The sequence below is a fragment of the Pieris napi genome, chromosome 9, assembly GCF_905475465.1.
Source record: "Pieris napi chromosome 9, ilPieNapi1.2, whole genome shotgun sequence".
NCBI classification, from domain to species: Eukaryota; Metazoa; Arthropoda; class Insecta; order Lepidoptera; family Pieridae; genus Pieris; species Pieris napi.
Genome location: NC_062242.1, coordinates 3,085,990 through 3,099,763, shown reverse-complemented (window position 1 = coordinate 3,099,763; position 13,774 = coordinate 3,085,990). Strand labels below are relative to the sequence as shown.

Genomic DNA, 13,774 nt, shown 5'->3' with positions numbered 1-13,774 from the left:
TCATCTTAATATATATAAATTACGTGTCACGTTGTTTGTCCGCTATGGACTCCTAAACTACCGAACCGATATCAATCAAATTTGCACACCGTGTGTAGTTTGATCCAACTTAAAAGATAGGATAGCTTACATCTCAATTTATACCCGCAATATTATTTTATTGCAAAATATTTGTTTATTATTTAACAGTCACAATTCTAACAGATGGCGCTGTGTTGAAAGTACCAACGTTTCACATAAGCTACAATTTAATGGCATAACCACCAAAAAAGCATGGTGGTCCCCATGACTGGTGTTCTTCTACCGTTTCCCTTGAATAGTTTACTACTATGTAATATAACAAAAATCTTAGCCACTAGTATATATATATGTATATTATAGTCCCAGAATTGCCTGGGTAAATAATAATCATTGGTATTTGATGTCGGTTGAACCTTTTCATTTATTATGGTAGTGTACTTTGTTGAACTTTCATCATTAATGGAATTCTGGTTCATCGACCGCTGATGAGTTTCCAACCCGATGTGTGAATATTAGCATTCAATTGGATTATCTAGGGAAGAGCTCTTTTTGTGATTTGATTTTAAGCAAAATTGCTTGGACCCTTCAATTTGGCTGGCGGATATTCAATGATTTCCTATCAAGGGGTTCAAAGAGTTGAAATATTCGGATAGCTTTCCTTAGGTACCGTTTACTGATAGTTACCGTTAGCATATATTACATAGTTATTAAGTATACAAGTATACATTGCAGTAAATGAAAAATTTGAAGCATTTCATATATTTATTTTTTGATGTTCATAAAGTGTACATTGTGTTTCCTATATGAATATATAAATGATGTTGAATTTTATACTCATTATAAACTCTTTATAATAAATATTTACTCTTTACTTTACATATTATATCTCTTTACAAACAGGCAAAATCACGTGTGTTTTTGTCAGGAATAAAATTAAGACAATAAAAATTGTAAGGCGATTCAGTAAACACAATCTAAGATTACAAATTCTTCTTATCCGAGAAAAATAGGTTACATTAGTGCAGTTAATTATACGGAATAGTTAATTATGGTAATACGAAGTTCCAAGCTGTACGTTGAATTGAGCGGATAGTTCGCGAAGGCTGTTGAGGAGGCTCTTAATCAGCATCGTATCTTGCTCTTGGCACCAAGTGGCTTTGCATTTCGACTCTACATGACGTGTTGGGTCACAGAAATAGCGATAAGTGAAGGTTTGAGTCTTGATAATGTTAGAATTGAAACTGGATTTAAATATTCAAAGTTGTATGCATAACGATTTTTCTCGACAATTAATTCAACATATACAAATCCATAAATAAAAGACTTACTACTTTTAGATTTGGCTAAGTTATTCGAAAACGAAGTATATGTTTATCTACGCTATATATAATAAGACTAAAATAGAGAGAAAGATAGTGTATACATTTAGCTGTCTAAAACATGTATAAGGCAAATTTAATGGCCGCAACTGAAAACCTCTTATCAAACTCGAGGGGGGAAGTTTTGGGGCCGCTCGATTCGTTTAATGCTCTAAATTAAATCACTCCAATTATAGCAAATTTAACTTTTCATGTAGAACTTCGGAGTTCGATAATGGATAAAGTTGTAACAGATTCGAGCTAATATTGATCGCCGCCTCTTTTTAAAACTTCCATCGAGATTTTACTCATACTTTTTTTAATTTAACGCATAACAAATAATAATAGCCTTTATTGCTGTAAAATACTTATACTAGTGCATAAAAATGTGATAAACTCTAATAATTAATCGGCAAGCCGGTTAAATTCTGTTTTACAGCTTGTCCTTGGACCTTCTCTAAGAGCTTCCACTCCTCTCAGTGTCTAGCTTTACGTAGCCACATAGGACCGGCTGCTATACTTATATCATCTTCCCACCTTTTACTTGTCTTCCTCGTTTTCTTTTTCCATAGAGCCGTTAAACAAAGTAATGTATTAAATTACTGAGAGGTCAATTTAAAAAATAGATGCCTATGCAGCGAGATGTTCTACGCGTCGTAGCTATGTGTAGCACGGTGAGTGATTTTCGTAGCACTCTACAGGCTACGGCTACGTTGTGCTACAGTATGAAATAAACATGAGTTTGAGACTGTACTTTGTATGCCGAAGGTTCTATTGATCTATCGTTCACCGTTCGACAGCTCATTGCTTGCGAAACACGTACGTCACAGCGGTCAGAGATCTGTATGCAAACCGCGACTCGTCTCATTCCTGACCCCTGATCCCAACAGCTGCTGTAATGCTCTTCGCTTGATATGTGGCCCTGGTATAATCCATTTACTAAAGCTATCTCGTCTATTGATTTAGGCTACATTATTAATCTAGAAATTCAGTTAGGCGTTATTAACCTTAGTACTTTACTAGTATAGTTTCTTAGAAACACAATATAAATTAACAGCATTTTTCTAGAGCTGTATCAAAAATGTTCACAATGTATATGTTACAAAGTTATTTTATGAATTATGTATCAGATTTAATCAAAACTCATATTAACCTAGTAAAAAAAATATTCATGAATGGGGGCACATAAAAGCGACGTTTAAAGTTATTACTTAATTTATTTGGCTTTAAAGCATTCATTATAATGAAATAAAAGTGAATCTGAACTAAATATAAAGTCATAAATAATTTTAATATTCGTGACTACCTTCTGCGAACACGAAAACAAATTAATTTCGAGTTGGTTCCCTGCTTTGAAGACAGTAATTTGATATAATTTAACTATTACTTAATATTGTTTTTCTTGATTGTTTTACTATTTCTTTTTATTGTTTCGACGGCTGATTAGTCTAGTGGTTAGTACCCCTGACTGCGAATCCATGAGTCCCTGGTTCGATCCCCGGCTGAGACAAACATCGATGTGATGAGCATTTGGTGTTGTGCTTAGGTCTTGGGTGTTTAATTATGTATTTATATGTCTATATATCTATAATATGTATGTATATCCGTTGCCTAGTACCCATAACACAAGCTGAACCAGCTTAGCATGGGACTAGGTCAATTGGTGTGAATTGTCAAAAAAAAAATGGTCTTCAATGTCATATTATCTAGTGTATCACTAGTAGACATGATACATTCGTTTATCCAAACTTTGTGCGCAATCCAAAGCATTAATTATCTTCCCGTCTTCGATATTGTTTTTAAAACCTGCTTTAATTTAAAACACATATCACATCCTAATCATTGGTCACCCCTCGGTATAAAAAATCAAATGCCCAACTGTACAGTGAAACCTCATTTGTCTGGTATCGGACGTGGGGTGGCAATCTATATGCAAAACATGATCGCGTGCGTCCAACACGAGTTGACCAATTAAAAAAACGGCAGCTAACCGCGTGCAATGTGCACGATTGTGCATACAAATTGCATTAAGAGGTTTATTTAATGCGCCATACTTTGATTACTGTGCGTTTTGACATTGAAGTTACAAGACACGGAACACTGCAAGTTTCAATTAAAACGAATGAACGGACAAATGATTTACAACGTTTGTTTGTATGGCTGATTGTCGTAGATATTGTAAAATATGTAGTAACAGTACATGCGTGTATTGATGAGAACAAAGAACTCGATTGTGTCAAGTATTCATATAAAATTAACCATACGATAACGCTACTTTGTTGGCAATCAATTGGTTATTTAGATATGTACTTGGCGCATACTTTCTATACATTGCCCATAGGGATTTTTTTTTTATGAATTAGGAGGCAAACGGGCAGGAGGCTCATCTAATGTTAAGTAATAGCGCCGCCCATGGACACTTATATTGCTTGAGGGCTCGCGAGTGTGTTGCCTGCCTTTTAGGAATTGGTATTTTCTTGATTGGGTAGCTGGCTCCACATAGTGGTAATGCGCAGCAAAAACTGCCTCAGTTGTGGAACGACGAACGTCGAGGTGATACGGATGGTATTTTGTATTCTGCCTTGATTTCCGATAATGAAACTCAGCTGCAGGTATTAGTCCGAACGACTCCTCTGAACACTCTTCATGGTAAATGCGGTAGAAGATGCAGAGAGACCCCACATCTCTACGCAACGCCACTAATAATATTTCCAATAAATTTTATTATTTACGAGTTTAAGTTTCTTTATGAGCCTACAAAACGCTGCCCAAGTTGAAATATATGCCTTTTGAATATTGATTACCTTAGTTGTTGAATGCTTGATGGAGATTTTTAGATATCCTTTGTTCAACTTATAACCAACCCCTGAATATTTAGTGTATGTCCTTTACGTTACACTTTGTGACGGTTTTATATCATCTTCTTTGTAAAGAGTGTTAAAGTAGAATGATGTCGTTACCACGATTGGTTAGAGACGTTACTCACTGTGCTTTTAACATTATGATGTACTTGTAGTTTTTTATGTTTATAGCCGTTTTCGCGTAGGTAGTAAAAACTTTGGAACGTAAATTCTATTTAGCGTATCCGTTTTATTGTTACTAAAATCTCGGCTTTTACAAATTATTTATATAAAATTTATTATATACTAGTATAAAAAAAGGAAATATTTGTAATAAATAAACTCAAAAACCGACAAGATTTAGACTTTGACAAAAAATAATTTTAAGTGTTTAGTTCATTTTAATAAAAAAATCTGTGATTCAGTCGTCCATTAAATTATTAATGGTACAAAATTAACTTCTTAATGAAATTTAATTACGGATTAATTAACGACTGATTAAAGTAAGCTTTAATTTTAGTAAGTAACTAAAAAAACATTCTTACGCGTACTATATAACGTTATTCAGACAACAAATACGTTGTCATGCTCTCACAGCAAATACTACGGACTAATTTAATTTGAATAAGACCGTAAAAGTTCACCCTTCAACGATCATTATCAAAGCCAGTCAGGTAAATCAGCAGTTTTAGAGGCCATTGAGGGAAACATTTCGGACAAAGATCGCCCTAATACCCTAATACGCTGCAAGTACATTGTTATCAGGCACCGTTTTACGAGGCAGTAAATTACATACGACTGCTTGGAACTCGTAAAAAACTCATCAAACGAAAATTGGGAGCACTCACTATGATAATACGAGCAATCGTGGTAATTATACCGGTTACACTTTATGATTCATTAAATTATTTTTTTTTTCGTAATTGACTGATAACTTTGTGTCCGATAATGTTATTTGTCTTAATTCACTTAAACAAGCTACATAACAATGTGAATGCTGAGGCAATCAAACTTCTAACAACAGGAACAAGACGCCTAAAGATAACTAAACCTTTTGAGTTAATACGAGTAAACCTAGTGTAGTGAATATAAGTGCGAGTTCGGTATCTTGCACACACGAATACGTAGTGTCAAAACATTATAGAACACTACGACTGTTAATGAACATTACCTTAGTTTTGGGTATTCATTAGTATTGTAGAAAATTAAGTCAACATAATATTACTTATCAGCGAATATTATTGTATTATTCATGTGTTCGTTGCCGCTAATACCCTTTGTCTTGCAATTTATATTATAAAAGGAATAATCAGTAAGAAGACATAATTTGTCGCTCACACTACTGTGACGTATAAATATATTTACAATAAATTATCCGTTACTGTTTTACTTACACGCATAAATTAAAAAAAGAAAGCCTTGTGAACATTTCATCGCGAAAAACTTTAGCCCACAAAATTTAAGCTTTACTTAAGTTAACATATTCCAATATTTACCGATTTACTAAAATCATACATTTATTTCTTGCAATATTCTGAAACATTTCCTGTCTGTTTTTTTAATTTTACATCTTTCTTTGTCCTCTTTTGCGGCTTACCGTCTTAATAAGTAAAATTGAAATTGCCTCACGCTAGAACAATATTAAACGCTTATGCAAGTCTTAGCACAGAGCAGCTAAACCCGTGCAAGTTGGGAGAAAGACGCTCGTCAAACTATATTCATGCAAATTACTCTGTGGCAACGAGTTATCGCTCGAATATGTATGTTAATACTAACATATTACATTTAAGTTGAAGCGAAATTTGCATATTTTTCATCAAGCAAAAAGTGGGATGCGAATATTTAAAGTTTCAAGACGGGAGTGTATAGTGGCACTTTGAGCAATCGAGGCCGCGAACGCCCGACCCTTCCTCATTACAAACATATTCTACAACCTATACGCGAAGACTAGAAAAAATGTGTATAATTTCTAATAGATCTCTTGAACACCATCCTGTATTTATTGGATTTTCGATTTAGCTATCGCTAACGTCTATACTACGTTGAATACACCGGTTCTCGTCCGATCACCGAAGTTAAGCAGCGTCGGGCGAGGTCAGTACTTGGATGGGTGACCGCCTGGGAACACCTCGGCTTTTTTTTTCGTAAGATTGGTGTCGAGAAAATCTATCATACTGTAAATGATACCAATTAACATATAAATTAATCGAAAGGAACTTCGTTCCATCCGGGTGTCCCTTAACACCTCGTTTTTTATTTCCCCTTACTACAGCTTACATAAATTATTTATATTGAATGCATAATATATATACAAAAAAAGTTGAAACATTTGCAAAAGGAAAAAATCAATAAAAATTATTAATACATTTAACATTTATCCACACATAATCGGGTATCCATGCGAACAAACTCTCGCGGCGAATTAGTAAGGAGCTGAAGAGGTAATAAGCTTAAAGACGCCATAACCATTATGAAAATCGATCTCGTCTAGAGTACATGTATTTTGATATTGCCATAATCAAATAATCAAAATGTCAGTGTCAACTTCCATTGGAAGACATTAATTCCACCTCACCTCGAGGCTCGGTGAATGATCCCGAAAATGAAATACTTGTAATTCCAGAAATGAAAGGAATAAAATTTCATTGCCTGTAGGCCTGGGCATCTGATACGCGCCTGTCAATGTCACTTTTGACGTGTGACATAAAATGGCGGCTCGAAACAATTTTGCTCCCATTTTTCAACTTGTGTGTGCTAAAAGATATGAAATTGATTTTTTCTGACAATGGGTATACTTATTCTGCATTCATTGCTATAGAGTTAGACCTTTTAGACTTTTTTTGTCATTGTCATCTTCTTTTATTAGTGTTATTTTAATGTATTGAGTCTAAAACTAATTATCTATACTAATAATGTAGAGGAAATACATATAATAATATTATGTATTCCCTCTACAATGTATATATATATAATGTGTTATATGTGTAATGTGTATATAATAATGTTGTCACAGTCAAAAAAACTTACGAGTTGTCAAGGTTTCGTTTGTTGTTTATTGTTATTTTCCGTATGTAATTTTTCGTTGGACCAGTTTTTGTGACATTTCTTATTGTCCACTTACATTACGACAACACATTAGACTGAAACTGTTTTCTTTCATCGGTTTTTTGTATATTAACGGAAAGGTAAAATTTCGCACACGATTTCGCTGGCGAAAATATATATAATAAATTTGGATCGACATATATTTTATCTATCACTTTATTGATAATTCGCAGATTTAAAAATGATAATATTTACAATTTTAAAATTAAAAATATAGCCAAAATAGATTACACCATATACAGACAAATATTATGTACTGATAATGACAACGTCCTAATAAATTGCTCACTCACACACACACCATGTGTAATATGTGGGAATGTAATTGGGTGTGTGTGTTTTTAGATGATGTTATCCATTCGATTTCCTTATTTCCTTGGAAAATACACATTTGCAGATAATATGTAACAATTCGAAAATCGCGTACTATTGATTATATAGATTTTAAATACCTGTAAGTACATTATTTTGGGGGGTACCAAAATGGAGGATATAAAACAGCTCAGTATGACTTGTTCTTAAACTTTCGAGTTTAATTGCAAATAATATCAATGAATCAAATTAATATCCATTGGATGCCCAAACCAAGAGTTTTCTTTGATAATAGATTTTTAAAAGCTTATCTTATATTAAAATAGCTTTATACTGTTATGACTGATACAAAGCCAAATGTTATACCGCATTATATATATCTTAATCTAAGAAAAAATATTTAAAAATACGTCGGCTTATTCGTCAGTATTTGAAATAAGCTTAGTTACGCCTGATAAAGCGAGCGAGACCCCGGTGGCCGCGGGCGCTTTCTTTGGCGACAAACGACTGCCAATGCATTTGATTTTATTGCGAACGATAAAAAAATACTTGTACTTTTTTGAGCTCAATTATTTCGCTATTCAATAATTTATAACATTTATTAACATTGTTTAGGTTGTTCGCTTTCCAAACTTCTTTTTTACACTAATGTTAAAAATTGATGTTTTATAAGTGCAAAAATAAAGTGTGTACTAAACATTTAGCATTCTTAAATACTTTAGATATTTACGAATTAATAAAAATGAATATCTAATATATAAAATTCTCGTGTCGCGGTGTTTGTAGTTAAACTTCTCCAAAACGGCTTGACCGATTCTCATTTCTGTTTTTATTTTTTTTATGATACAGCATTAAAAAATACATACAACCCCTAACTTTCACCTCTCTACGATCAACCCCTTTTTTTATTATAAATGATATACATCGCAAAACGACGTTTGCCCGGTCAGCTAGTGTACAATAGTTTTTTTATAAAACACTAGAGGAGCTCTAAGTGAAGGGCTTAGAAGGTGAATAGACGTAACATAGAAACTTGGTTCCTTTGTATCTAGGGGATATATGCGACGGCCAAGGTTGTTTGCGATACCAAGGGCCAGAACCTCTGTTGCACAGAACCCCGTCAACAAGGACGTTGCACTTACTGAATGCTATCGACTATTGACATCTTTGTATGTTCGCTGAGTGAGTTAAGAGCGATGTATAAATTAAGTATTTAATATTATATATTTTAGCGCGCACAAATTATTTAAAGAATTTAAGTAAGGTGTGCAATTATTTAATCAATTACCTTCTAATATTAGCGTGTTTAATCTATTCAAAAGGGCATTAAAGATACATATTAGAATGAACCTAGTAGATTAAAATTGGGATAGCTGATGGCGACGCGTATCTCGTTCGTATTATATTAAGTTTCTCTAATTGAGGTTGATTATTATCAGACTCGTGAAATTTTTATGGTTAAACTAGCTGACTCGGCAAACGTTGTTTTGCCATGTATATTATTTCTAGGTACCTTTTTTTTAGTTCAATAAAAATAACTATCTATAATAAATAAAAAATAGGGGTTGACCGTAGAGGGGTGAAAATTACGGGTTGTATGTATTTTTTATACTGTATCATACAAAAATAAAAACAAAAAAAAATTGTCTAAAAAAAATATTTTTTTTTTGTTTTGGACACCCATATGGGGTTTGAAAGATAGATAGTAGCCAATTTTCCGACTTACTGAATATGCATAAAAAATTTCATAAGAATCGGTAGAGCCGTTTCGGAGGGGAATGGGAACGAACATTGTGACACGAGACACTGACACTGTATATATTAGATTATGTATGTCCTAGATTATTTACAATATTTTCTTTGTTACAGGAGGGCACATTTAAGAAGTTGTCTAGAAAAACTAAAGGACATGGTGCCCTTGGGACCCGAGGCCTCACGACACACCACTCTAGGACTATTAACTAAGGCCAAACGGTTTATAAAGGTAACTTAATTAAAAAGGTGTCTTTTGGGCATAATTTTTTTAATACTTTATAGCAGTGTTTCCCACACAGTGGCAATTTGAAAATGGACGTTTTCATTATGTTTTGAAAATTTACTTACTGTGTTTCGTTTTCAATTTTCTTCCTACCTATTCATTAAAGATGTGTTAGGACACTTCAATTTTTAATATTATAAATTATGTATGTTATATATTGGAGCATAATATTTTAGAAAAGCTAAGGAGGCATGGTACAATAAAAGTTGGGAAACGCTGCTATATAGCTTTTTTTTTAACATTTAAACGTAACAAATACGAATAAACAAATGAGAATTAATTAATAATAATAAATTGGAAGTATAACAATAGTATATTTAGCAGAAAACTAAAAGGAATAAAACATTTTTTTATAAGATATCGAATCTACGCGACTGCCATAAACGCCATTTTGTTTTGCGTCCAGTATTTAGACAAACAACACAGCAATACTTCGACAAAGGAAACTCTATATGTTGCACAGACACAAAATAGATATTTGTGTGTTTTTTAACAATTTAAAAATTCTATACTAACATTACTTTCACTAAAATAAAACAAATTCAGAAGCGCAGTTCACGAGGCACTCATAATCGAATTCTACCTAAGTTTAGAACCAATTACGGTAAAAAACATTGTGCTGCGGTATAATAAACTTCCACAAAATATAAAAAGTGCAGGCAGCCTGGCAATATTTAAATTAAAACCATCTCTTGAGTGATCTCAGTTCTCTACGTAAATGAAATTCCACTCAAGTTCTACTTCGCTAATTCATCCTTGAAGCTCTTCAATGACCCACGACGTGATAATATCTTTAGTATATAAGTCCTCATGAGACTATTGTCTGTTATGAGAATACATTTCTTTAAACCTGTACTAGCTATTTGTTGACCACTAATCAAAATAAAGCATTTGATTGTATCAACAATATCACTTAATGTGACTAGCAAATACAATTAGTGCAACATCCCCTTGTAATGCACCCGTTAATCCCATTTCACAATAACATCTCCAACGTGCACAGCGAGACCACAGTCTAACGCACGTTAAACAGTGATGAATACAATGAAAAAGTAAGATACAGTTGTCAAAACTACGCTATCAAGTATTTGATATGGTCTATTTGTAAATAGTTAAATTTTCACAATTAGACTAAATTTGTCAATGCTATTCATTATTATTACTAAATTTGTTTTTAATAATAATAGCCTCTATTGCTGTATACTACTTCTTGTCTTTTATTTCTTCTAGTTTTACTATATCTTTCAATTTCAGACCTAGAGCACTCCTTTTAATACTATTTTGACTAAATTTGTTCATATATTATATATATTCCTGAATATCGCGTAATTGCATTTTTTCACATCATTTAAGTTTCACAATTAAGTATAAAGTTAATTTACCAAAAATAGTGCCAAAAATAGCTTCATTTTTGTCGTTTTTGTATATTAGTAGTACACAGTAAGAAAAGTAGTTGTAGAAGGTAAAAATATGTTGAGAACTTTTCGCCACTGTATGTTCTTTGTACTGTTAGAATATGATCTCATTACGTCAGTTCCATATGGTGTGAGCGCCTGAGGAAGTAATGGGAGTAGAGATTAGTACATACGCCTTCATTACTTCACAAATATGTACATCTTGCTTTATATATAGAACCGTATTTATTTTATTATGTAAACATATAACGCCCAATACACGTTTTTACAGCTGTAGTCCTGGCTACTATAACTATTTACTATTTAGTACGTTTATTATGAATCCAAAGACGGTCTTAACTGGCTCACTGCAAGCGCCCGTACTCTTTAAGTTTGAATAACGATAGAGATACCGATCTAGAAGATTTTTTTATATGCGATTTCGTAGCATTAATAGTATTTAGTATTTGTATGGTTCGGGTGACAGAATGTAACAAATAATAGTCTACTAATAAAATCAAATTGAAAGAAACATTAAGCAACTATCAGCCGAACCATGCTACAGCGCACATAGTATAAGTTACAGGGTAACGGTGCAGTCATTTAATCGGACAATTAATTTCGTAGCTGAATTCTACCACATGACTTTATGGCCGATTCTGGTAACAAACGTGACTATGAAACGGAAAACCTCGGCCATAAGTTATCACTACTCATAAACCAACAAAAGTCATACCACCCGGGTGTATCTCCTGTTTCCCGGGGGTGTGGCGTTTCCCGGGGGGCTTCCCGGGGGCTAAGAACTAGACCTGAGGGTCCGGAAGTGGCGTTCCGGAAGTACGGGCGGAATTGTATGAACCCTTTGCAGCTTTGTTTATCGGAGGTCCTCTTAAGTAAAGGAAGCGATGACCCATTTTAGATAGTGTTCGATATTCAAAATTCGAAGTTTTAAGAATTTCGTCATTGTTTTTTAGAAATATACAGGTTAGCCGGTCGTTTCTTAACCCCGAGGTGATACCTTTGAATCTCGTCTGTGCAATTTATCTTTTGATGTGCACAATTAATAGTTTATCATACATTGAAGAAAATATTATGAGTATACCGGCTCATCCAAGATCCAGTCGAAGGGGGGACCTAATAAAATATCTAGAAAACAGATACAAGAATCAAATGTCATAAAGTTGAGAAAATTATTAACATTTCAGAAAAGTCCACGACAAAGGAAAAACGGTTTTTAATCAACCCTATTTATAAATATTTTATCATACCTACACGGAAGCCTCAGATAAATCGAATTAGCTACGTTGAAGAATATGGAAAATTGCTATGAAAACTTGGAAAATGAATCCCCCATACGCTCCGGGCGCGGCGAGATCGGCATAATGTGATTATGTCCACAGTAATCTAATGCAGTTTCGAGTAATTGTGCAACGAGATGAATGCTACATTACTGTATGGCCTTTACAAATTGCATTTTGTTGATTCAATAGTGTCTATGCTGACAGCAAATATGAATTTCGTTGTTTTTCATAGCCTTATATTACAGTACAAAGGAAATACATGCCACGATGTTTGCCTTCATCGTAGAAGCAAAGTAATTGCACATATAAAAGATAATTCCAAATTCTAACCGCGATTCAAACACGCGCTCGGGGATTGATTACGCTTAAGCCAATAGGCCAATACAATAGGCCAATAGGCCACCTACTTGTCTAGAAAATTAAATTGATCAAAGGCAAAGATTATTTATTATTCTTCTTACAAAGAGCAGCGTTGGCCTACTGGCTTCAGCGTACGACTCTCATCCCTGAGGTTGTAGGTTCGATCATCGGCTGTGCACCAATGGACTGTCTTTCTATGTGCGCATTTAAAATTCGCTTGAACGGTGAAAGAAATCATCGTGAGGAAACCGGCTTGCCTTAGACCCAAAAAGAGAACAGCGTGCGTCAGGCACAGAACGCTGATCACCTACTTGCCTATACAGAAATCTGAGGCCCAGACCTAAAAAGGTTGTAGCGCCATTGATTTATGTTATTATTACAAAGAATGTATAATTATGTAATATGATTTCATGTATATGTATGAGTATGTGATCGTTAATCGTATTAATGGGATTATGGAAGTAATAATTATTATAAATATACCTATGAAAACTCAAATGTTATAGTATGTTAAATATTGTGTCCATTTTTTGACGCAATACAAATAAAAACAACGACGAAAATTATAATAACAACGAAATAATTTGAAAACCCCTTTTAAACGCAATAAAATATCACGTGACCAAATATACATGATTCATAGACAATTTAACGACTCTACGGTATTAGCACAGTAGTTGGGAGACTAATGGAGGCTGTGTCGGTTTGTCGGCCATCGCTCACACCTCTACAAAAGCTAATATACTAAAGCGTAACCCGAGATGCACTAACTGTGTATTTGTCATACTCTGTTAAAGGCCTACGCTTTTAAGCTGTTTTCAAGCATATAATTACAGAATACAAACGTTTCCTTTGCATTTCGGTAATACTAATAGTAATAGCCGTTTATTTCAGATACTTTTACACTTAAGCACATTTATATTTCTATATCATTCTTTATAGATTTGCCCTTTTTTGGCAAAGGTCTACTCCAAATCCCGCCATTCTTGCCTGCATTGTACCACTCTCTGCCATGTACCACATGCTGTTCCCTTAATTTGGTCTA

At 33.8% G+C, this 13,774-nt stretch overlaps 1 protein-coding gene and 1 pseudogene across 2 annotated transcripts in view; both read left to right on the top strand.

The window, feature by feature from the left end:
- The window catches only part of LOC125052637 (max dimerization protein 1-like), a 256,765-nt gene that overhangs the window by 204,390 nt on the left and 38,601 nt on the right, over window positions 1-13,774 (top strand). For both annotated transcript variants that reach the window (XM_047653586.1, XM_047653585.1), the window contains exon 4: window positions 9,506-9,620. In XM_047653586.1, the coding sequence (XP_047509542.1) occupies window positions 9,506-9,620 (115 nt within the window). The remainder of the gene's footprint in view (window positions 1-9,505; window positions 9,621-13,774) is intronic.
- Window positions 6,244-6,363, top strand: LOC125052795 (annotated as a pseudogene).